Source organism: Neodiprion lecontei, chromosome 5 (genome assembly GCF_021901455.1).
Source record: "Neodiprion lecontei isolate iyNeoLeco1 chromosome 5, iyNeoLeco1.1, whole genome shotgun sequence".
Lineage (NCBI taxonomy): Eukaryota > Metazoa > Arthropoda > Insecta > Hymenoptera > Diprionidae > Neodiprion > Neodiprion lecontei.
The window spans coordinates 26,953,694-26,979,447 of NC_060264.1; the positions used below are offsets into that span (position 1 = coordinate 26,953,694).

Genomic DNA, 25,754 nt, shown 5'->3' on the forward strand with positions numbered 1-25,754 from the left:
GAGTTGGCTCGGGGCGAGACCGAGATTCGACCCCACCTTCGGTCGTCATGGAAACCGGTTGTGCCGCGAGAAACCTGCGAGGGTTACGGGTGGTGGGGGGGCCAGGTCGGTGTCAGGGGTCGCCGGTGACGGCAGTCGGTCTTTGGTCGGCCACAAGAATAGTCGTCCTCGAGGTCCCGGTTGTTTTCTTAAAGCCTCTCAAGACAGAGACGGACCGAGGGCTATTAACCGGCCGCGTCCCCGCATTAAGGGTGACATCCCTTTGAAAAGGACCTCTTGTACATACTCCGACCGTGTCCTTGACGTCGACGCGATCGTAGAAAGTAACCAACGTTTGCCGGATCGCGAGTAAACGTATCGATGTATAAAATAAACAGCTAAAAAACAGTGTGCGCGGTGCGTTTTTCCTTAAATTCGTGTATTTTCTTTTTTTCTCAATAATTCAACATTTCTTTTTTTTTTTTTTTTTTTTTAACTCGCCTCAGCGCCGTAATGCCAAGTGTGTTTTTCGCAGATTTGTCTTTGCTAGTTTCTTTCTCGCTTCTTCTTTTTTTTTTTCGTTTTTTCCACTTTTCAAATTTATCGAAGATTTCTTCGAGTTTTAGAGTTTTAACAAAATAGTCGTTCGATTGTTTTCTTTTTTTTTTTTCTTCTCTTTTCTTATCCACCCGTCTCTCTGCTCGTTAAATTTTCTTTCACTTTTTTTTTGCCATCCTGCACCGAAAGCGATCGGCGGTGAAAATTTTATACACGCGGCAAGAACGAGCGATGCCGTTCACGTTTAACAGTACAATCAAACTACGCGCGTCACCTGTAACCTTTGGTGTTTTGTTTTTCACCGTTTTACACGCTAATAAACGTTAAACGTACCATCCGCGTTACCGCTCGTGTCTTGGTTTTTAACGAAACCTGTCCTGCGCGCGTGACATTCACGATAAATAAACCCGGGAAACACGTGGAGTTGGTCTCTGTGACAAACGACAGGCCGTCGTTTTGAACACTCCCGCGCAAATAATACCACGTTAAATCAGTGTCACCCCTCCAACCTGTCGTAATAATCGTCCGAGAAAGTTCGACCGGTCGTGATTCCCGTTTCGTTCGTTATTACATCCTCCACGATCCGCGTCTGTGTTAAATAATCGTCGAGTTTTCGGAGACATGCGAAAAAAGAAACACGTCAACGCGCGGTAAGAAATTCGCGTCTGCAAAAACCGATGTACACGCACCCGCGGACAGAGAGATCTCTGGTGAAACATCGATACACGGTGTGAACGAAACGCGTTGCGGAGTAAAGAAAAAAAACAAAAAAAAAAAAAAAAAAGCAAAAGTGTCCCAAGTGATTTCGCCTATGTGTACACGAGGTTTGTACGAAACGTTCGGAATCGCGGTGGAAGAAGAATAAGAGAAAAGAAAGAAAGAAAGAGAAAAAAAAAAAAGTGCATCGTGTGTGATGGAAAATTTGATTTAGGTACTCGAACGTTGCGGTTCGGTTTTCAATTGCAGTGTTTGTTTGTTCCTCGAATCGTATCGTGGAAAAAGTGTTGAAGATATTTCATCGACTTGTAAAGTAACGAGGAAAAATAAAAAAAAAAAAAAAAAAAAAAACATCCCCCACCCCCCTGGGTGATAAGAAGGTCGAGGGAACTTTCGTAAAAGCGCAAGGATCGCAAGGGAAGAGGCCGATCGATACCCTCGATCGCGGGGTGCGGGAAGCGCAGTTTTCATCGATCGTAGCCTCGAATTCTTCAGGGTGGTTCGAGGGGGGTCGGGAGGCGCGGACGCCCTGGCGACGGCCGGGGTGGCGTACCCGCCCGCGACGGCGACCCTTTTTCCTGCGCGAGTACCTCCACATACCGAGTTTACCACGTTGGAGCTGGGTTTCTCATCGCGAGGGACCTCCGCCTCTATGGCGTTGGTCGCCCCGCCGCCCTCGTGGGCCTCGCGGGATCCCGGGGCCTCTATAGGCGGGGGGCCCCTGCAGGTGGGGCCCCCCCCGCCGATGCCGCCAACGCACCTGACCCCGTCCGCAACCCCGGAGGACATAACGGCCCTCGTTCCCGTCGGTAGCGTTCTCACCCCCAGGGATCCACTGCCGCCCAGCACCACCCCCGGAAGTCAGGCGAACAGCTCGCAGTCCGGAAGCTCGCAGACCGACAAATCGCCGAATATAGAGTGCGTCGTTTGCGGGGACAAGAGCAGCGGCAAACATTACGGACAATTCACCTGCGAGGGTGAGTTCGATGCGTTGTAGACGATTTGTTTCTTTTTTTTTTTTTTTCATCATTACACGATGTGCGGATGGATAATTTACCGACGGTGAACCAGCGAGCAGCCCGGTTTCGACTGTTTGTCAAACGGACTCTCTGGCGGGGGTGAAAAAAAAAAAAAAAAAAAAACCGGGATTCAACACGATTGGAATGGAATTTTCACCGACGCGAAAATCTTACGATCGTAGAAATTAGAAATGCGGAAAGTTCGAGTACGGAAAATTTAATGTGTGGCAAGTCGAAGTACCGAAAGACAAAATGTGTGTTATCCGTAGGAATTGTGACGATTCTATTCGACGGTTTGGCGTTCTACGTTTCCACCATTCTAATCTTATACCTCTCCGTACTTCGACTTTCGCCATTTTTAAATTCTGTGTATCAAGTTTTCCCTTTTTTACACCCAATTTTTGTACTCAATTTCGAACTTGAACGTCGGATGATAACATTCTTAAATATCGGTACCAAAAAATATTCTATGTAAATCCACGACGCCTCTTTTTTTTCACGGTATATTTTTACTCACACCTTTTATCGCCGAAACGAAATTACTCGATGAAACGGAAAATTTTAGTGTCATTAGCTTGTGATCACGGCGCGAAAATTTTTCAACATTCCTTGTACGTTGAAGCTCCGCTTTAAAACAGGCTCGCCAAACGTTCGCCGTCGCAGTTGTTACGTTTTTGAAAATATCTTCGATTAGCTGCTTCGTTCAGATTTAAATTCGATTGACAAATCTCGCGACGTGGTTATTGTAAGATCTGTGCAACGTCACGATCAATTCCTCGTATCGTTCACACCTAAAAACATCTTTCCAATTCGGTTACATACAATATGAAAAACATTCTGAAACAAGCGTAAAATTGTTTCTCCCCAAATGCGCGCTGCCTGATAATTGTGAACAATTATATTTAATTTCGGGCAATATTTGTTTTACAATATTTTATCCGCAATCTCTAAAATAGCAAACGACTCGGAGCGTTCAGGTTTCACGGTTAGTTCGAGTATCTCTGTTGCATTGATTAACGCTCAATGATATCATTTTTTATCGAAAAAATTGGCCAAATCTTGATACTTGATGCGGATAACTGCAGCATATCAACCAAGTTCTTTATTCTCTGCTTGAGTAGCACCGGAACAAACGGTCTTTTCTTTTCAGAACTCGTGTAGGCGGAGCGCGATAAAGAATCTGTCAAAGAAAACTTTTGAAGGAAAGATTCGTAAAAAAATTAAAAAAAAAAAAAAGAAACTAGAAATTTTCACTTCAACGTGTCACATCACCTAAAAAAATTTACCGAATAATGATCATCGAGGTAATGATAATGTGCTAAAAAAATGTGATCAATAAATTTCACGTAAATCATAAATTTCCAACCCTTGTTACACTCTTCCTTTTAAACTGGTTGTTCGATAATTTCTTATTTTTTTTTTTTTTTTCTCGAATCGAAGATACGCGTAAGTTCAAAAAAAAAAAAATAAAAACCGAAAAACAGGAAGAAAAAAAATCACGCAAATTTTAAACGGTTATATCTACCTAAACGTCAATCAATATAACCGTATAATAATCGAGTGACAAAAATAAGTTGCGACAAAGTTTGATAACCCGATAAAATGATCGATTAAAAATCGACGCTAACGAAACTTCGTTTATCTATTTATGTGATAATGTGGTCGAGGTATGAAAAAATTTTTTCATCATCATACACCGTAGAAACCGACCGCGAGATTTCGTTGCACAATAGCGATACACGCACCCTGAATACCGGATAGGGAAATAAAGGGTAGAAGGGTAAATATCCGTCTAAAGATCCAGACCAGTTTTTTCTTTTTTTTTTTTTTTTTTTCTTCGTACCATTCTCTCGGCACCGCGCAGTAGTAATAATAGGGTTAAAAGTCCGAGGACGAGGATCAGAATTGACGTAGAATTTCTACCTGTTCCCCAATTTGTCACTTCGCCATGTATGCCCCGGAGCTCATTCGCATTTGAATGCACCTCGACACCTAATTCGACCCGTCAAGGTTCGGGGGTTGAGAAGTTGCATGCGGCGTGCATTAATTTATTCAAGGCGTGAATATACACCGCGTGTTCACGACTCACGTCTCAAAAAAACAAAGAGGCGCCATTAATAACCCGCTGGGAGCGAGTCGGGTTGGATGGTAGCTTAAGGTGGGTAGGTATGCAAGGTTCAACATTTTTACATCTGTTAAGGGTCTAATAACGATGTAATCACCGGCGCACTTCCTTTTTCCTCCCGCTCGACGTCCTTCTTCTTATTTTATTCATCCCGTCTCATCTCCGCTTCTTATCCCGCACTAATTCCGCTGCCGCAGCGATGTCGTCAATGAGATTAATCACTCTATGAGTGACGAGCTACGCACGTTGCAATCAGCCGTGATACAAGTAAATTAGAAGTGAACACGGAATAGAAAAAATAGTCGTAACCGAGAGCGAGGGGGAAAGAAAATCAAATCCTGAAGAAATCGAGAGAGAGATTGATTTTTTTTGTAGCTTCCTAATTTCTACTTGTCAGAAATTACGTATATTCTATTTCCGAAGGATATTCGAAGATGGCGTAAAACATTGCAAGTAATCGAAATCTTTCTACGAGACAAACTACCGTTTACTCGAATACGATTGTGCGGGAAAAAATTCTATTCCGCTTTGTACCAAAAATATATTTAGAACGAACCGTTGACGTAATCCAGTTTTATTATTTTACGTGGATAAAAAATTCCATGATTCAAATTCAATGAAAATAATTAACTTTCGGTAAAACGTATTGTGAAAAACAATTATTATACACTGAGAAAAATTTTATTTGTTACAGGAAAATACTTTCCGGTAACAGCTAGAAAACTAATTTTCACTTTCTACCTAGAACAATGAAAATAATTTTTAAAAAAAACTGAGCGGTGTATCAAAACTGTAAAATCATACTTAAAATGACGGTATAATTTTCAAACGTTGTCGCAAAACTCAAGTGTCCAAATCGTCTATCCGTCGATAAATTGTCCGCGCTTTTAATTTCTTTTAAATACCGACAATGATTTACACTCGGAAACAACGAGCGTATACGTACAATAAGAAAAATACTACACGACTCGGTATTCAGTTTGACAAACAAGCGATATTTTACGCATGGGAGTGACGCAGCAAAGTTAGCCGAGAATATACGCGCGTCATTGATGGAGGTAGGTGTATAATATATATATATCCGATCGGTAGTGTTCGCGAAAACGCGGTGAATTATTTATCGCGTGTAACAAGAAGTATAGAGGAAGTGGTTCGGAGTGTGTGAGTGCTACAGAAAAGTGCTTGGCGGCAGCTGCCTAACGAAGAAAAACGCGTCGCGACGGTGAGCAGAAAATTAGGGACTACGGAACGGGAAAAAGGACGGAGTCGCGTTTAGACGGAAGAAGACAAACTCGGGGAGGCATCGACCGATATCCTTGTTAATGGGAATCTACCGCCGGTCGCACACACTTGCCCAAGACTCTCTCTCTCTCTCTCTCTCTCTCTCGGCGAGAGGAAGATCAGGAATTATTTCTTCCTCCTCCGCCGCTCCGTCCCTTCATCCTTACACGCCCTATTATCCCGAATTACTCCTTATTGATACCAGATTGGCGTTGTAATTTATATCTCACGAGTGATTTAGTGCGTGGTTCGACGTGATTAATGCCCTCAACCCCCCGTGATCTCAACGCTACGAATTATTCACTATCAATCCCGTTGTATACATGCTCCTACTTTCAGAGCTTTTCTTTTTTTCGTTACGAATTTCATTCGCTCCCTTTCTTTCCTGGCGTGCGTAACCGGGCTTTTATCCGAAAACGTAATCTGCGACTTTCCACCGATGCGCTTGAAAGAATGATTTTGCGAAAAATGATCGTTCTACGTTAAGTGGAAGATCGCGTCCGGTTGATTTTTTTCACTTTTGTACAATTTTTCAACATTTACTTAGTATCGTGAGTAAATTGAATTTTTTTCATTGCCGGCATCGATCGCAATATCAATTCACGTCGCAAAGAAGACCCGCGATTGTAAAATATCAAGTATCCGATTGATGTTTGCGAAGCGTATCCTGACGACCTTTTCGTTATTAATTCAATCTCATAAGATATTTATAATTTGATACGAACTTTTAATTCAGGCGAACAAGATTCCGGGACGATATATCGTTGTGTTATGGATCGTGATCTTCGGGTCGAGTATAAATGCCAGGAAAGAAGTAATAATTGAAATGCTGCAACGTGTTGAAAAAGTGAAAAACCAAATGAACGCGATCTTACACGTACCGTAGAACGCTCATCTTTTCACAGAATCTTTCTTTTCACTTGAACAAAATTTTTTAGGGTATGCCACGGTGGAAAATGGTAAATTATTTTTTTCCGAATCACCTTACGGCTTCGTGTGATATATTTATAGTTGAAGTTGCTCGTGCAGTCCATGATGAGTCGACGAAAATCCAATGAGGTCATTGGTGTACCTGTACGTATATGTATAGCGGTATTTATTAACATTCGTGATGAAACGTCTGATGCAATGATTACGCATGAACAAAAAAAAAAAAACAAAAAAAAAAAAAAGAAGTCATACAATGGTATAAAAATCTCGTCAATTCGTCGTCGGTACATTTCTACATTATACATACATATATTGTATATATATACTTGCAAAGGATGAAATTCACCGACATTTGTCGCAGCGTTTCTACAACACCGGGACAATTGTGCAAATCTTCTTCATCGATAGATCGCAAGCGTAAGAAGAAAATATTTAAAACAATAATTTTCAAACGACATTAAATCACGATTCGAAACAAAACAGAGAAATATAATTTGATTTACAATAAATTAATACAGAGTATTTGAATTTACGATCGGGCAAACGTAAGCGACACAATTACTTTCTTTCTTCGCTCATACGCGTCGTGATTCGTAAAAAGTTTTTTAATCACCCCAAAGCGTATGCCGCAATGACGCGCAATGAGTCGTAATTGTTTGTAATTTTTCGCATAAGAATACTCCGGCAGATTTCACCTTTTCGCTCCGATACCAGTTGGTATTTAGATCCTGACGACTGATGGTATCCTTAAAAAAATTTTACGCGGTTAAGTCACGCGTGTTCAAGTACGGATACAACATGTGTGTATACATGTACGCATGTAATACGCACGCTGCATGATGAGAGCATGAGATGCAAACGAGGAAAAAGAGAAGCCCGTCTAAGCTGACGCAACGAACCGACTCTCGTGTATGCATGACAAATCATCGCGTTGCGTGTACCTTGTACTTGAATAAAGGAAGAAATAAAAAGGAATTACAAAAACAAAAAATAAACAAATGAAAATAAAAAATTTAAGAAAAAAAAAAAGAAACCATGCCAGTCTCCGAGGATTTTTGTCAAGTGTGCTAGAAGCTTTGGGCGATTTGGAATGATAATGCGCGCGTGTGTGTATTTTTTTTTTTTTCTTTTTATTCATTTCTTTTTTTCTCTCGCAAGAAAGTTTTTCATGCTTCTGTGCTGTTCGACACCGAAACGTCGACAGAATATAATGGCTACTTGTCCACGGGTTGTTGGATTCTTTTTTTTTTTTTCATATCTTAGACTCGTGATTTACATTTCGCCCGATCGAATCCCGTAGAAACAAAGAATCTCAATATTACCAGGGTAACAAAGTATGTGAAAATAAGAAAGCTCGTAGCACGTGTCCCATAGTTTGAAATCCACTAAAAGCTTTGTATTTCAACGCTAAGCGCGTGCAGCCTTTGATTATGGCATACAAGTGATGATAAATTATTGGGAATGTGAGACGCCGGTGAGTCATCGTCGCTTCTTTGCTAACCTGCTGCATATGTGTGCACGGTGCGTGAGTGCCACGTAACGTACACGCGTACGTGAAAATATATCATACGGAGGGTGTTGGGACGAAGAGAGAAAGAGAGAGAGAGAGAGAGAGTGTGTGTAACGCACATTGTGTGTATACCCGGTGACAATCTGGGCCACCCCTCAATCAGTCGGTCGCATCGCGAACAACCGCGGTTTGACAAATTGACGATAATTCGCGATCGTTTGACATCGGTTGACATCAAAATCAATCCGGCTACGTAATAAAGTGATCGCCGACAATCAGCATCGTTGTGCCAATGAGCGTCGAAATGTTCCTACAACACGCCACCGATGCGCATCGGTGTATTATGGAAAAGCACCTACATAGGGATATACTATACGCGTATATACACTGTCAGAAAATTCACGGCGTCGATAAAAGTCCGCAACGATTAATGGTCAAATTAAGCATCATCGGTGTAAATCGTTCGATTCTTGACGCCTTGACACTTGGTATTAAAATGAATAAAAAAAAAAACGGTGCGGACTTCTATCACTGAGAGATATCTTTAGTTCCGGTTACCGCTTGGTCCTTGACTATTTTCATTTTTTACCGCGATCGAAAAATACAGTTCTTGGTAGAAAGTGAAAATTAGTTTTCTAACTGTTACCGGAAAGTCTGGTATCCGTTACTATTCTTTCTCATTACGAGCACCGTTGCTATATTTTCTTGCAATCGTTGCGAAAATTTAATGCTCGCGCAACGATAAATTGAGGTTAAAGCCTTGTTTAACTAAAAAAGTAGAGTAAACCTCACAAACTGATTTTGCGTTGCGATAACGAAAAAAGGATCGACAATAGCGCAAAATGGTTACGTGTACCTCGTTTTTCGTAATTCCAACAATATTCAAACAGCTTTTTTAACGATACCCGTTTCACTGAATTTTTCTAGTTACTGTAACCAATGAGATTTTTCCATATTTAACACCGTATTTCTCTACAGTGTATGCTGAAACTCTTCTGATTGATAATTCGCATTCTTCCGCATGTTCGGTACTCTCTTGATTTTGGATCCGATAGACATTGCATTAATAAAACAGTATGTTGCGTAACCAGGATGGATAGTAGGCCATTTCGAAACCAGTGTGATCGTCACCGGAACCGACGTTCAATATAAGTAATCCGTATTTGAAAATCAAACAATCTATAGTGAGCATTCAGGGAGGGAAATCGTTTCCTTTTTGGTTTTGTGGTTTGATATTTGCTTTTTATGGGAGAAGGTTGACTCCTGCGAGAAAAACGAACCTTCCATCGAAGTGTGGTGAAAAGAATGTTTCGATTTATTCGTTCGCGACTCTCTGCCGCGGAATCGTTACAATACTCCTCGAAACTCGGTACTCCGAATATCCCCGAGGGAGTTTTCGGACCCGAGGTACGAATGGTGCAATTATACCGAAACTGTAGAAAACCGTGCATAAATTAGTAACCCCAAGTGGGTATAAAACGCGGTGTACAAATTGAAATCGACCGTTTCAACAGTCTTCGAGTATCCCCTTATCCTCAGTCTCGTCCATTGTGCGAAGAAGAAGCCGTGTAGAAATTTATCGCATCGTGATTACGATCGTCGTCATTGTTGGCCCGACACCGGTGTAGTAAAACTGAAAAATTATTGATCCGTGAGTACGAAAGGAGCGTAAAAAAAATTCCCAACCGAACCGATCGAGAAACTTACCCAAGTAGTATCAAGACCAGTTTTCTGAGACACGGAGCAAGTACAACAGCGCCGTTTCACTTTTCCCATGGGCACTTTTAGCCAAGGGTCATTCTTCGGCATGAAAATCCCGGTTATTTGCCCACTTCGGTTGGATTTGTTTGTATAATAAGCGTTGCGGCAGCGGCTCTACTCCTCGGTCGGTGGCGTACGTATAAAGATCGGATTTAGGGGTCGGGGACAAAAAGTTAAAAGGGTGGCCGGTTCTGGAATCGGGCCGTTATGCAAGATGACCACCGAGCCTCGGACCTCGTTTGGGATACCTTGAGCTTAGGTATAAGACACCGCACAATACGGTGAATGGAGGAAGGAACCGGGAACCGGGAACCGGGAACTGGGCCCGTCTGCCACACGGCTCGCTGCGCCGGGTCATTAATCAAAATATTTCGACTTGTCATTAAGGCGACCCTCTATACTTACAGTCACCCCTGTACTACCTCGTACCGACTCAAGCCATAACTCCGTCGAATCGACGCGTTTTATTCGAGATTTATTAGCCTCGGAACCTCGCGGCTTGACCGTGTGAAAAACTTTGGCTACTTTAGGTACCAATGGTTACTCGTGTTGGCGTATTTCGCCACTGTTTATTCTCAACCGCTTCAACGGTCAAAGCAGTGCAATTTTTTCAGCAGTATAGATGAAGTCGTGATTCTTTACCGTCCTGCACCTTTTACGCATTCGCGAGATTTCAAGAAAACATTCAAAGTTCAAGTGGTCAAAAGTGCTGAACATACTTTGACGTATCCACGAAGTAGAAGCATTCCAAATCCACTTTCGTGTCTGGTCTCAGAAACCGAACTGCTCTCACAATGGAGCCGCAAGGTAACGAGCAATCGAGACGTTGATAAGTCGAGTCCAGGTTTGAGGTCGTAATAAAAATGGTTCGGTTTCCGCCGAGCCAACGGCACTAAATCAGACGTGTATTATACAGCCGAAGCAAGCTGCCGGAATGAATCTGGAAGCCGTGAACAGCCCGAGAACTAGAACAGAGCTTTCGATCTCGGAGGGCGGTCTCCAGCGGGTCCGGTCGGGTCCGGCAAAGGTTCCGAATAAGGTTTCCATAACGGCGGTACAAGGTCCGGTTGACTCCTGCAGTGCGATATGCGATCCGGCGCGAGTTTGCCAGTTGCTGAGGGCACCTAGAGCGGCGGACATTAATCTACCGATTACAGAATCCTGGGACCTCCTCTTCGACGTACTCTAATCCCAACACGACTTCACCGCTATCCGTGCAGATACGAACGAGCAGCAGCCGGCTACACCCGAAACCCTTCGCCGGACATTTACACCGACAATGATCAGCTGAAAAGCAATTTACCCGAACCAATAGTCCTCCACTTTTAACCGAGTACAATCACGCCAAGCTCTTTACGAACCGTTTTGATTTAGAGCGGATCCTATCTCTTCCAATTTCGTAGGTACTGGTACACTTTTGTATCTTGATATCCGTCTCTCGGTTTAGGTCATAAAAATTACTCCGCGCGTATCGGATCAAGGTTTTCAAGATCCTTTCGTCGATGTTTCGCATTTCGTCATTGGTATCCACGTGCGTTGCTTTCGAAACTAGGAATACCCACTTCTAGAAATCAAAGAGATGTCGTTACGCGTTATACCTGCTGCATCGGTATTGCTAGCCAAATACTTTCAATTAAGTATCTTGACGAATCGTCTGAGCGTCGATGATTAATCGACCTTACGGAAGACTGAAAATTGTAACACCTCCTACGTAGATCCTTCAAAGTTTTCTCTTCTCATTGACGGTGAAAAATTAACGCCAGCAATCCCGATTTGTTCTCTAGTTTATAGCACATCGTGAAATAATACCAACGTCGCGCCTCTGTAGCCTCGCCACGAATCACGGATTTGATCATTTCAGACCACCGAGGCTCTCCGATGTTAGTCGAGACGTCTCGATGTACTATAATTATCACTAACCGAGCTCCATATACAACGTCCTCTTTTTATTACGAGCCTACGATCCGGGTTTTTAGATGAAGTATGAGGATAGCCAGTTGATACTCCTTGCAAGGGTACCGCCCAACCCGTCCGGCGTCCCGTCCCGGGGTCCTCGAGAGCTGTCCTGGCGGTCCTGCGAAGAGCTCGCTGCTCTACCCCGTACCTGTTGGACGGTCTCGGAAATGATCCTGAACGCGAGCCGCATAAAGCGGTGCTTTGTTTCACACGCTGGTTCAGCCCTAACCTGTTATTACGCCTTTCTCGTAGCGACCCCCCCCCCCCCCCCCCCCCCCCAGATTCGATTCGAAACCTGGTCCAGGTCCTGTACCCGTGTCTCCGGCATCGCGCAGGAGGGATGAAAGAGGAAAACCGATATCTCGATCGAAGTAAACCGGACGTCCGACATTCATTCGTCGGCGGATGAATCCCGATCCGCGTACAAAAATGTATCGCTTTTCTCCCATGAGTTGTGCGGTAACAAATCGAGGGTACACCGTAAAGCACGTTTCCCAAAGAATTCTGTCCGCCTGTTCTTATTAGGAACCAACGGACAAAGAGGCGAACGTTGCCGAGCAGCCAGGGCAGCAGCGTTGCTTAAGAATGTCCGCTGGCTCGATCATAGTAATTACGTGGCCCAGGTAAACTAGTGCTTAAGACACGGGATATTATTTGTCCTGGATTATACATTTACACGTCCCCGGATACACCGACTCGCGGTCGTCTCGAGATAAGTATCTTATCCGTTGTACGAGCTCTCCTCGTCGTTGAAACGGAGCGGTTAGAAGGCGGTGCGATATGTCTGGTAGAAGAAATAAAAAAAAAAAAAAAAAATTATGTACCGCTCGCGACATTGCCGATGGAGTAAGGCAATTGACACGCTGCACCGAAGAGGTTAAAGTTCTGCATAAATATGGCGAGACGTTTGACTGGTGAAACGAGACGGCGGAAGGGGAATCCGGAGGATGCCACACGGACACCGTGTTGGTTATACGCTACGGCGTAGGAAATTCAATTCTCGAATTGCGGTCTGAGATACTCTACGGGGCTTCTCTCGGTCTCTTATTCCCCAGCGAGTCTTATACTTACTTAGTGAGACTTACGTCTTGCCCCACTCCAAACGAAGAAGCCAGACATCCATGCCCGCAGGCTAATCGCGCTAATGAGATCATATTGTATTATTTCGTCTTTGCTAATCCTTATTAATCTCATTTCTAACTACGAGACGGCACATCGGAGAAATCCTCCTTAGACGTGCATACGTTGTTAGGTAGGTAGGTAGGTAGGTAGGTAGGAAGGAAGGTACCTTCCACTCCGTCACTTTTTCACTCAGGTACATCAGCGGTATCATCCTCCATACATTATCACGTTTGCATTGAACGTTGGCACCGAAATTAATTATTGTCAAGTCGACGGCTCGCCGCTGGCTCTGCTGCCAGGTGACTTTTCACACCGATGTCTTGTACCCGTAGTATGTATTATACATACCGGGACAATCTCTTGAAACTTGAAAATCAACAGCGCGTGCGCCAAATGATTCAATCTCATTGGTCGGCGAAATCTTCCCGCAGCGATATTTTTGTCTGCGATGCAGACGAGCCAACGTACGCAAAATGTGAACGTTTGAATTTTCAAAGAGCGTAAGCATTAAGTTCCTACCGTTCTTTAAAGAATCAACTTTCCGACCCGATAACAAATGCTTTCCAAAACCTCTCCGAGTCACGACCTCAATTATTCAAGATTCTAACCTCGAAAATTCGTATCAACTGCATCGCCGTCAGAAACAGTTTGACAGCTGAAAACTCGGGATGGCCAGCCTGCGCGAACAACCGATAAATCTCGCGCATGCGCGGTCGATTATCAAGTTTCAACATATTGTCCCTGTATACGTCTACACCTACCATAAGGCGATTCTTCGCTCGCAACGCAGAGCAACGCCATTCGCAAACCGTGTAATGCAATGCGTGTACCCGCGTTTTAATACCACGATGTTGGTGGACGTGGGGAGTGTGCTAGATGGTGTATCCTCGCGCTCCTCAAGGAGACGTAGAATTAACGCTGCTTGCCCGAACGCATCCTCTGTGACCAATTATCTCGCTAACGAACCCCGCGCGGCTCTATATTGTTGCCCCGTAGAAACGGCCGCTAATTAATTATAACAATGTCGTTAATTTTACGCGCTCGACTCGAAACGTTACTGACCGCGTCGGCCGCTCGCTTCCCTCCCAGAGTTCCTTCCTGCTCACCTCTTCGCCCCCCACCGCCCGCTCACTTTACTCCTACACACTCCTTCTTCTTCTTCTTCTTCTTCTTACTTCTATCCCCGTTACACAATCTTGTCTTTCTTTCGACCAGTGTTTTAACCCCCACAGAGTTCACACACTACCGGGGTATTCGAATCCCTCATCATTTCTAACCCTAACACCTCTGCATTCTTCATCTTCCCACATGACACTGGAGCATCTTCCAAAGGATACCGCTGGTGCGAAGAATTCGTCATAGCACCCTTACTCGGGATGAAAAATTTTTGTACTTTCACCGCGAACGTCGACCTGCAAATATACGTCATAATGACGTCTGGGTTCTTCTTCTTCTTCTTCTTTTTCTTACCATCGCACCAGATGCTTTTCAGGCAAGAAGAACGTTTCTCGTAACTTCTCGGTTTATTTTTTAATCACAATAAACTTCTCGCATATCCTATCTTTGCTACCGTAGTGACGATTGGACCGGTCGTTTTACGGTCCCTTCCTTAGACTGCTCTTACGACTTTAAGTATCACCAAAGCACCAATGTGGCATCTCGGAAGCGTGTATAGACGCGTCTTTGTGTTCGTCGGGTACGAGGAATCGATGGGCAAACGTCAGTTCTAAAAATAATGAACTTGTCCTGCGCGTGGAGTCTTCCTCTTCTACTTCTACTTCCAGCGCAACGCTTACAATACCCACCTGTATACCACCTACCACCACCACTGATACTCAGGAGAGGCGTATAAGAGGATGAGAAATATAAAATAAGAAAAAAAAATTCATTAACGTCACGTCCCGTTAGTGGTTACCTATCTACGCGGAATATAATGGAGATTCAAGCCAGCCGGCCAGCCAGCCAGCCATCCAGGCAGGCTATCTTCTCTCGTTATTATAGCCACGGCAATCACTAACCAGCCGGCTTCTCCGATCGGATCGTGTTTCCGAATCAACGTTGTGCACAATATACAGCCTCTCGCGTGGTCCTTGCCGCTTGACACCATCTCCAAGTAATTCGTCTATCAGAATTCATCTCCGAGACACTCGTCGCCGAAACCAAATGCTCACCTCGATTAATCGGGATCCAGAAAGAGTTAATTACACTTCGGTGCTCAATCATGCAGCGCGAACGAAAGTCACCGTTGCAGGAATTGCAACGAGTTATATTTATCCATCTGTTATACCTACCGAGTAGTCCATGACTCGAGCGAGTATAATGCATCGAGTTGCCAAGGACATTGATCCTAATCGGCAAACTAATGGGTCGCCAAGCGCGCCCCTCGTCCTGGTACCGGCACAGTGCTGAGCAAGAAGCGAAACGGTTACAGCCATCCAGCAAGTCAGCCATAGCCACCTCGACGCAAATCAGTTTGCGACAGGCGTACCATACGCGAATGTACCGTAACCGTAGCCCGTAACTACTGCATCCCGGTTTGCCATTATAATAAACATGACCTATTAAAATTAAATCAACTTCTCATTAGAATCATATAAATATACCTATACTGCCGTAATAATCGTTCTCTCCCCCCCCCCCCCCCCCCCCCCTCTCAGCAGATTTACTTGGACTTATAATGTAGTCTTATTCGCGCCTTCCTTACCCGCTACCCAATTACTTTTTTCCCCTCATATTTTACCGGTGCGTTAAATTTATCGGCCCGTTTCTCATCGCAAACAAATTGGCCGATGCAGGAAAGAATGATTAATACTCTCTCATAGATTTTCAACTTTAGAAAACGAAGCTCAACCGCTTAACGGCTTACCAAGAGAAACACGTACCGAAGTGATAATCCGCGTCCTTTGTTCATACGTTAAGTACAGTGAATTCTCGCCAAATCGTATGACTAATCGGATGTGGAACGTTTATGACGCGGAGTTACCGCGATTGCTTGATAACTTGAGCTCCTACTTATCGTCCACACCGATGTTCGATGCAACAAACGATCTATCGCTAATTTTCAACTTCCGCCAGTTGAATTCCATCATCGAGACAAAATGACCCCACACTTCTCTCAACGTTCGCAATGAATTCTGAAACGATGAACTTGCGTTCGAAATAGGCATCCGACAGTTAGGTCGATATTTGCGGTCTCCGCATCGATTTCTCAATAATGAGCAACAAACGACGCGTTAAAACTTCAACGACGGGCCAATAATACGTACGAACACTCGTGGAAGGTCCGTAATGCCGATCGAGTGCGAACGATGTAACAGTATCCGAACTGCACTTACTGCTCGGAATCAGTGACGTTGCACCCACATGGAGAATGGGTTGCAAAACGACTGACCGACCGCACGGCGCGTCGCTTAATACCCGTGTAACGATGTAATTTGTAGTTATGGCTACTTCTTTCCGTCGGCGCGCGACGTTTTCAATCGAAATCCTCCCAACCCTTCGAGGCGGAGGAAGCAGGGCAAAATTCCCCGGGACGCATGCGCCAGCGGCAATAAGTCCAGGACCATATAGACGTGCTCGACGACTCCCCGGGACAGAAACAGGACATGCGCATGCTAGACACCCGCTACATTCGTCTTCTTCGGTGTCTTTCCCAGTTCTTCTTCATCATCTTGTTCACCGAAAACGCCAACGGTTCGCAGTAAAATCGGCTTCGTATTTCACGCTCGTTTTTCAATTAGTAATTGCGTACTGCAATTTAACTGCGAATTACTTCAAGTTTGGTACAGGTTTCGACACTGTTCAATAGTGAGTCGATGGTATTCGCTGTCTTCGTTAGTTTTCACATTCGCCGTTTTGTACGAGCTGTATACTTCGTCAGAGGACAGTGATCGTAAACTGTAGAAATACTGCGGTAGTTTTCCAGTGCGATTTGTCGGGCGATGATACGCGAGTGAAAAATTTACGGCTGTGGCTAGATCGAATTACACCAACGGGTGACAAACTTCGTACAAATCCACTGTATACGTTTTTAAAACGCCTATGTATAATAAATCTGGCGATTCAACTGACGGATTAAAATTTACGTCGAACTGTAACAAAAAATGAAAGAACACCTTGTTCTTAACGTTGAATTTCTTGATTCAAAACGCTGATTTACGTATGTGCCAGGCGATTTTTGTTCTTCATCCAAGTCTCGTGTCAGGGTTAAAAAAATAGACAATGAGTAAGATTCGAATTTAATGGCAAATCCGAAGATCAGATGTTATCGTTGCGTCAGGATAGTTTGAATTCAATTGCCGACAGGCACGTACTATCTTTATATTTGGAAATGAAAAATTTAGGCTTACGTTCCAGACCTGATATATTTTGGCTCAAGAGAATTCTAAAACTAACAAAACCTGCAGAAATATGAGAAAAAATACCAATCTTCCGGTTCGTAAATTATCATTTTCAATTTTAATGGTATCATCTTCTACTCTGATTCCTGATCATAGTTATATTGTTTCGAGTACGAAAGGCGTCAAAGTTTTATAGAGGTGATCCTCATAAGAATAAAAAATAAAAATAAATAAAATATGAAACCTCATGACGTAGGTAACGTTGAAATATTATTAAAAATGAGAAAACCAAACACCAGCAATGAAACTCGACCTACTGGACTTGGAAAAATAGCTAATTTCTTTCGACCGTTGAGATAAAAAAAAGTGTCAAACAATAATCCGCTTAGAAAAAAAAAAAAAAACCAGCTATTCACAATCGAATGTCCGATAAGTCTGTTCAGCGCAATATCCGAGATCGTCGTTCTTTCCTCCACGCGGTATGTGAAGAAAAAAAAAAAAAAAAAACAGAAAAGAAAAACAAAGCGATCCTTTTTTGGCTGAAAAATCACAAGTGTGAAAATCAGGTGTCAGCCTGAGGGCAACTTTAGGATCGCCTGTCGAGGGTGCCGACGTAGGTTCACCGGGCATACCGTAATACACGTATGTATATATACATATATATATATATATATATATGTATATCACAGGTATACCATATTATACCCATGTAACTTGCGCTCAGGTTAAACCGTGGCCGTTGATCGAGCCGGTCTCACGTGTGGTTTTACGACGTGAAGTGAAGTTATTAGTTATTGCCCGAAGGTTCGCCGTTTGTTAAATTGAATCGCGTCTTGGGGTGTGTGGGACGTGTTTTTCAGTTGCGTGCGTGTGTGTGTGCGTTCTGAGATGTATCGTGGGTGTGGAACACACGAGTCGTCGACACCCCGCGTTTATAAAGCTAACCCATAGGCTCGCATCGGATGACCCGATTTCTTGGCGTACGTTGCCAGTGACGGCAATTCATTAACCAGAGACTGCGTCCGATCGGTGGCGTTCGAAGGCGCTGTTGCACCTGTGCAAGCCATGCGAGGTGAAGCGACGATGCGTCTCGACGTTTGCCTCCCAAGTCTTAATTATCCTATATAGCAATACCGCTAGATTATTCTCACCGCTGTGCAGCAATCGGAAGCGGTCCGAGATGCAGGCATGCATTATGCATGGGTTTACATCGCGGCACGCGTGTCGCCCAGCTTTTCATTCCGCGCGTTTTAAAGACGCGAAGTCGAATTGATCGGATCGATCTTTGATGCGGGGTGATTGATTGGGTTGAAGGAAGCGAACGCGGAATGGTAATTTGTATAAAAATTTGTTCCCTGCGATTAATCGACTTTTTTTCGATCGATCGTTTTTCCAATTAACCGATTATTCGACCGTGTCGATTACTGTACCGATTGGCAACTTCTTTTGATCGATTGATTGAAAAAAGGATCTATCGATACTGCCGATTTATCCCACAGCACTGGTATTTGTACCTTTTTAGCAACCTTTTTTGCCCCCCGGAGAAGCAACAAATTATCAATCACCGATTAAACTTGAACCTGCATCCACGAAGATCGACTCGATATTCGCAAGTCAGATTTGTCAACGAGTGGTGTTTAGACAATTTTTCCTTAATCGTCATGGACAAAGAAATTGGGTGGCGGAAAATTGACTCGTATGGTATGAAATTTCGAGTGAATTCAAATCGGAAAGAGTGTGGTTAAGAATTTGGAAAAACGTTATTACGATCGTTGTTGCATTTCCAAGATCGCTACAAGCGGTATCTCTCGCCTGTTTCTACGAGCGTTAAAGTCACCCACGATGTGTATTGATCCTCGTTATCAAGACAAGAATAAAGCTACTTTTATCGTTGAACTGTCTGAGGTTTTGGAGAAAAGAAAAAAACAAGTTCAAACGATTCTTTATAATAGTTTGCATGTAATTACCCTGATTAACATTTTACTAATCGTTTTTGATCGGTGGCGGAATTTTTTGGAAAATTGTTATACAAACCGATAATAAAACGAATTTTGGTCAACATTGGACTGAATTTTTTTAATAAAATAGAATCTCATAAACACCAGATTACAAAGAGACGAAAAAGAAATTGACGTTTGATTGTACAAGTTACAACAAAGAGTTCAACATCGGAAACTAGTTTCAAACATTGAACAAAAAGTTATCGTTGTGCATTTTTAAAAATAAATATTGACGTCGCCAAGATGATGAAAAAAAAAATGTTACAACGACGTTGTAAAAATAGTCTTCTAAATAAAATCAGCCGTCGTGAAATGGAATCCAACGAATCTATTAGATTTCTAACAATTTTGAAACGATTAGCGACAAAGCATAGATAACTTTATCAAACCAATCCTCGTAGCTTAGGAACACAATAATTTGATAAATACTCGATGTACGACTATGTCGCAATAAAATCAACGTAAATTATCAATTTTCGAGCAAGGAACTTCTTCAAGCGCAGGATCGATACACGAAAAGATTTACGAATTGTTATCCTGGCAATGACTCTGAATGCAGCAGTTACAGTCTTAGTAATATCAGTAAATAAAAATACACAACAACCGCGGCATAGTAATAGTAAATTGCATTACAAGTGCGGAAAGCGTACGATTTCCGACGAGTCTGAAGTTTGAATCACGAACAAACAGGCGAGCGCTTCCGTCGCTACACGAGTGATAGAATACATCAGATATATTTTTCAACTCCTGTGAAGAAAAGTTTCATTTGAGCAGCAATCGCACGTAATATAACATTAATTCAAAAGATCTACATCAACGGCAATCAATAGGTTAAGAGATACAAGCTCGGCTTTACGAAACCTAACCTAACGTAAAATTAAGTTACCGCGAATTGCGCACGCGCTAATAAAGTAGATACCAGCGTTTAAAACGGGGAAGTTCATCCAAGCGCATGCGCCGGCCTCGTTTTACCGCACCGTTCGAAAATCGTCAACTTTACACACGCTACACAGTGATTGTAAAATCCAGCTATCCAATCACATCTTGGAAAAAATAAAATTCCCATCGAGTTTACGGTCCATCAGCTGTGCTGGTACAACATAATCCTATAGTAGCAGAGAAGCGCATTGTGCAAGATGCAGTAAGATTTGCGTAATAACGTAGAATCATTGTTCACGTATAAGCGTTGGATACTCTGCTGTACTACCGCGTAGAATAGAAGAAATTTATACACCTGCGTTACAGGCTGTACTTTTATACGCGTCGGGACTTCGCTCGCCTCCGTTCGCTTCGTTCGCTTCGTTCGCTTCGCTGTGATAGCGTTGCAGCGAGTCACTCGAAGCATAGACGCAAGTGAAATGCTGAATCTTTGTATCGCGGAGCTCGGGTTGAGCCCAGGAACGATTATACCCGTGCCTATAATCCACCTACCTATGTACATGTATGCGTGTATAACTTGCAGCTTGCAACCGGAGATTGAATTGAACGATAATTTATGCCGCGTGCGGTTATGGTGGGCACTGACTTCACAGGCGCGATCTGTGTAATCGTAGATCATAGATGAAGAACGCCCGTCTCGATGTTGTCGGCTGAATTTCGGTAATTTCAACGTTTCTTTTCCCGTTGCCGAACAGAATATATAGGCTTGAAAAATTAACGTTTATTCTTGTAACACTTGCTCGATGATTGTTGTATAATGTATCGAAAGACTAACAGACCCAAGATAAATATTTCAGTTTATGTAACGACGACAGATTTTGCCAATCGTTTTCTTACTTGAACGGTCTATGATACGAAAAATCGAACACGGCCGAATTTTAAGGATGTTGCCTTTAATTGAAGAAAAATACTATATACCTCGAACGAATGAAATTTTACTTGAAAATCTTTCGCAATATTGCCATCTCGATAAAAGAAAAAAAAAAAGAAAAAACGAAACAAGTTTCTTGTACATGATTTACGATTATCAGATTATAAAACATCTGAAAAACGAAATGAACGTAATTCGTCGGACATAGTATAGACTTAATATCGAAAATAATTGCCCACTAAAATTACTCTAATAAATCGACAAAGGTCATCAGATTTCCAAAACTTAAATTTTACGCATACTCCCAAGTATTCCGACCAACCGATACATACACTCTCTCAATTCAATAAAAGTGCGGGGTTCTCAAAGTTTATCGATCATTGAAATTCCGGCGACACTGTTTATACCGAATCGAGAATCCGACACAAGTATCGGTCCATAAAAATTGGCATAATGGTTAAAAATAATACAAAAAATATAATCCTCGTAAGTAATATCGACGTATTAAAAAGCTGTTAATACCGCGATGCAAATTTATTTATATTTTTCTTTTTTCAACAATATCCACATCACGTTTGTATACAAGTCAGTTTTTTGCGCGGTTCCCCCCGATTCCCCGCCGATTAGATACAAACCCCCCCACCACCACCCAAAGCATGTCTGCACGTACGCATATATATATATATATATATATATATCTTGTACCCGTCGGTTACACCGCAGACGGCGGCGGTCTTTTACCCGATTTCTTCATTCCCCGTGCAAGAAACTTTTTATTTACGGCCCTCTCCGTATGCCCGCTGCAAGAGAGAGAGAGAGAGAGAGAGAGAGAGAGAGAAACGGTGCTCGCGTACGATGAGGACGCCTTACTCGTACGCCGGTGTGAATCACGTCCGGAATGCGCAGCGAGAGACATCTGACACGGGGGGATCGCGTTCTCCGCGCGTTAAAACCGGACGTAAATCACAACACCTTCACGGTTATTGTTTTATACCGATTTTTAACTTAAATTTTATCACCCCCCCCCCCCCCCCCCCCTCCCCCCCTCCGTCGAAACGTTCCGTGTCGTATCGTGTTCTTCGTTGCAACGATTAGAAGAATCTTAGATTGTCTTTTAAACTGACGGTTATATATTATACCTATCTGCACGAAAACTTACCGCGTGATGAAAGAAAAAAAAAAAGAAAAAAAAAAAAAAATACCGAACACGATCACAGGCGTGGTTGCGGTTAATTTTAACGACGTTCAGTCGAGCGGTAACTGAAACTGATGACGAATTTTTCGGTTTCAGGATGTAAGAGCTTTTTCAAGAGGAGCGTCAGGAGAAACTTGACATACTCCTGTCGGGGGGCACGCAACTGTCCCATAGACCAACACCACCGTAACCAGTGCCAGTTCTGTCGTCTCAAGAAGTGCCTGAAGATGGGCATGCGGCGGGAAGGTATGCATTGTACTGACCTTTCTTCACACTTATTAATTATACTAACTTTAATTATATACCGCAATTGATTTTCCTCTACACACGTTCCGTGCCCCGATTTCGGGCAGGCTCAAAGTATAACAAAATCATCGCGCGAGAGGAATTTATATTTGGCTAAACAGAGGCATGCCGTTACATCGTATGAAAAAAAAAAAAAAATAAATAAAATAAAATAAAACAAACGCACACAAATAAGAGGTAAAAAGAAATAAAGAATGAGGTAATGTAATACAGTCGCGGTTCTAAAATGCTAGCCGCAAACCGCGTGGGAATTTTTCAACTGCAAACAGCTCCATTCATCGCTAAAATATTCGCTTCGTGATGGACGCATTGTGACAAAAGAAAAAAAAAAAAAAAAGAAAGAAAGAAAGAGAATGCGGCCTAGAATCCACTGCGATACGAAAAGATCGCGAAATGCTCCGACTCAAATAACAATTACGTGTCCCAAATTTTGGAAAGCAGTAGTTTTGATGCTCGGAAAAATTGCCTTTTTTTTACTTTTAATTTATCTTTTTTTTTTGGGGGGGGGGGGCGAGGGGGGGGGGGGGGGGAAGAAAAGATGCTATTGGATAGAAAAAAAAAAAAATTACCTTCAATGCGTATCTGACAAAATGATCCGTTGTGAAACTTAAAAACGATTAATTTCGAGAGTACGTCAGAAAACATTCATTAATGTAAAATCATTTATATTTATGTCGAAAAAAATAACACAGATAGCGAATACATTATGTATTTAACACCAAAGTCGGATGTGCGGTGGAGTATATTTGACCGCTTCGAAACAGCAGCGGTTGAAACGTAGCATGGGAAGGAAGGTAAAAAAAAAAAAAAATCAGAGCTAAGAACAAAAGGCCCGCGGCACCTACGGCGCATATCACCGAAGTTACGATACATTACGGGCCGTATTTGAGAATCAGCGGACGAAATTAACGCGTTGTCCGTATCACGCCCGTATGTGTGTACCTGTCGCGCAGCTTGCACCGCGCAGCGTCAGCCACGGATCACGTAGATGAGATAGAGAGGCGCGCGCGCGCACGCGCACTGACATACCTGCACGCCGCGCCATGCCATGCCATGCGATGAATAGCGTATCTCTTCTCTTCTGCCGCTGCGGAACGGCACCGAGTATATAAACATTTAATTGGGAGGTAGGAAGAGGAAGAGGGCGATATGGCGGTGGCGGTGGCGGCGAAGGCGGAGAGTGTTCAGTGTGTGGAAAGGTGCAGGAAAAGTTCTCACGCCATCCTCGTATATACATACCACTCGGAGGAACTACTCCGCCACGCATGCCCTCCAGAGCCTCCGTTGCACGCGGGGTTCGCCTTATTCCTCGCTCGATTCTTCACGGTTCGATAAGATCTGACCTTGTTACATTAAGCCGCGCTAGAGGGCCCGCTGTTACCGATTCTCGTTGCCGCTCTCCTCGGGTTAACCGCAAGATGATTATAAGGCGCATCCTGCTGCAGCGACATCGCCACAACGCATCCCTTGTAGAAAATAACGGAATTAAATGTCCCGACCCGCCATTTCCTGCAATCGTAACCCTTGGCGCTTGGTTTCCAAATCGGGACGGAAACGGCCGCGTCTCGTCATCGTGCGGTTTTCATGCCGGCTGTCATGCGATTTTTTTATTTTCCAAGTCAGGTCGGGAAGCTCATCGATAGAAATCTCCAACGGGTTTACTTGCAATCGTTTATTTATAATTTTTTTTTTGTATTCCTTTACTACCTATCTCTCTCTGGGTGGGGGTGAGAAACTAGAATGGCCAATTGATATGGAGTAACCAAAATATCGAACTTTCAAGAACGCTAAAATGTAACGCTTGGAAATATCGAAATGCAAAAGGTCTATGTATGGAAACTTGGAAGATGTAGAAAGTCAAAGTACAAAAAGACGAAATATATTATAAAAAAGTAAAAACATAAAACGACAAATTCTAAAATCTGTATTTTGACATTTCTACATTTTGTTATTCTATATTCTAACCTTCCCATTTTTTTGCATCACGATGCTTTGACTTTCCACGCTTGTAACTTGTGTAAGTTAAATTTTCGCTTCTTTAAAAATTCAATCTTGTGGCGTTTCTATTTTGTTTGATCGTTCTATATTTTTACCCCCATTCCTCTCTCCCTCTCTCTTTCTCTCTCTCTCTCTCTCTCTGCCTCTCTATCTCTATCGCGATGTCGGTAATAGACAGGAAAAACCAGTTTTATCGTCAAATTCGAGTACCTGCCTTACGTGCGTAACTAAATTATTCAGATACTTTTAACGAGAGTGAAAGTGAACCCGAAACCGAGACGTTTTGTTTAAATTTTATTTATTTTTTATGTAACATCCAATCCGTAACCGAAACGCTTGTCTTAAATGCTTGTACAATATAACAGATTTCATTCAACTCTCGGAAAATTCGAAGAGAAATGTAATTTGAAACCGTCGAATCAGCTGTAACCGAAACCTTTAGATTATGATCGAAATTCCGGTGAAACGAATGATCGATGGTTCATTTTTTACACTAAAGAAATCGAACTCAATATATCACGTTAAGGTTAAAAATGGAGATGGTGGAGTTTCAAAAAATTTTGATCTTCCACAGGATCACTTTATTTTACAGTGTTCCACTCTCCAAATGCTATATAATCAGCATCAAACTCGTGTTTCCGATCGTTTTTCACGAATGACTGAAAAAAGTTCAGGTCACTTGGACTGTGAAGTCTTACACACAGCCAAAACTTCTCAATGATCCACACTGTCCAGTTCGTTCTCCATCTATAATTGATAACACTTTTCTGAGAGGGAGGGTTAAACCTCAATACCTATTTTGTAGTTGGTAAATCAGTACCTTTCCTGGTATCATTCCAACAGTACAGTATACCAAATAACGCCCAGCTGAATGATTGTACACTGAGAAAAATTTCATTTGTTACATTAACTAGAAAAATTCAGTAAACCAGGTATCGTTAAAAAAAACTGTTTGAATATTGTTGGAATGACGAAAAACGAGGTACGCCTAACCATTTTGCGCTATCGTTGACCCTTTTTTGGTAATTGCGACGCAAAATCAGTTTGTTCGATTTACTCAACTCATTTAGTTAAACAAGGCTTTAACGTCAATTTATCGTTGCGCGAGCATTAAATTTTCGCAACGGTTGCAAGAAAATATAGCAAC

The 25,754-nt window shown here is 42.8% G+C and overlaps 1 protein-coding gene and 1 long non-coding RNA gene across 7 annotated transcripts in view; one reads left to right on the forward strand and one right to left on the reverse strand.

The window, feature by feature from the left end:
* The window catches only part of LOC124294769, a 186,129-nt gene that overhangs the window by 68,712 nt on the left and 91,663 nt on the right, over window positions 1-25,754 (reverse strand). The window lies entirely within an intron of this gene.
* Window positions 128-25,754, forward strand: part of LOC107226503 (steroid receptor seven-up, isoforms B/C) — a 99,164-nt gene continuing 73,537 nt past the window's right edge. For 2 of the 3 annotated variants that reach the window (XM_015667336.2, XM_046741748.1), the window contains exons 1-2: window positions 128-2,231; window positions 22,400-22,558. In XM_015667336.2, coding sequence (XP_015522822.1) covers window positions 1,907-2,231; window positions 22,400-22,558 — 484 coding nt within the window. In that variant the 5' untranslated portion in view covers window positions 128-1,906. The remainder of the gene's footprint in view (window positions 2,232-22,399; window positions 22,559-25,754) is intronic. The other variant, XM_015667337.2, reaches the window with a different exon arrangement.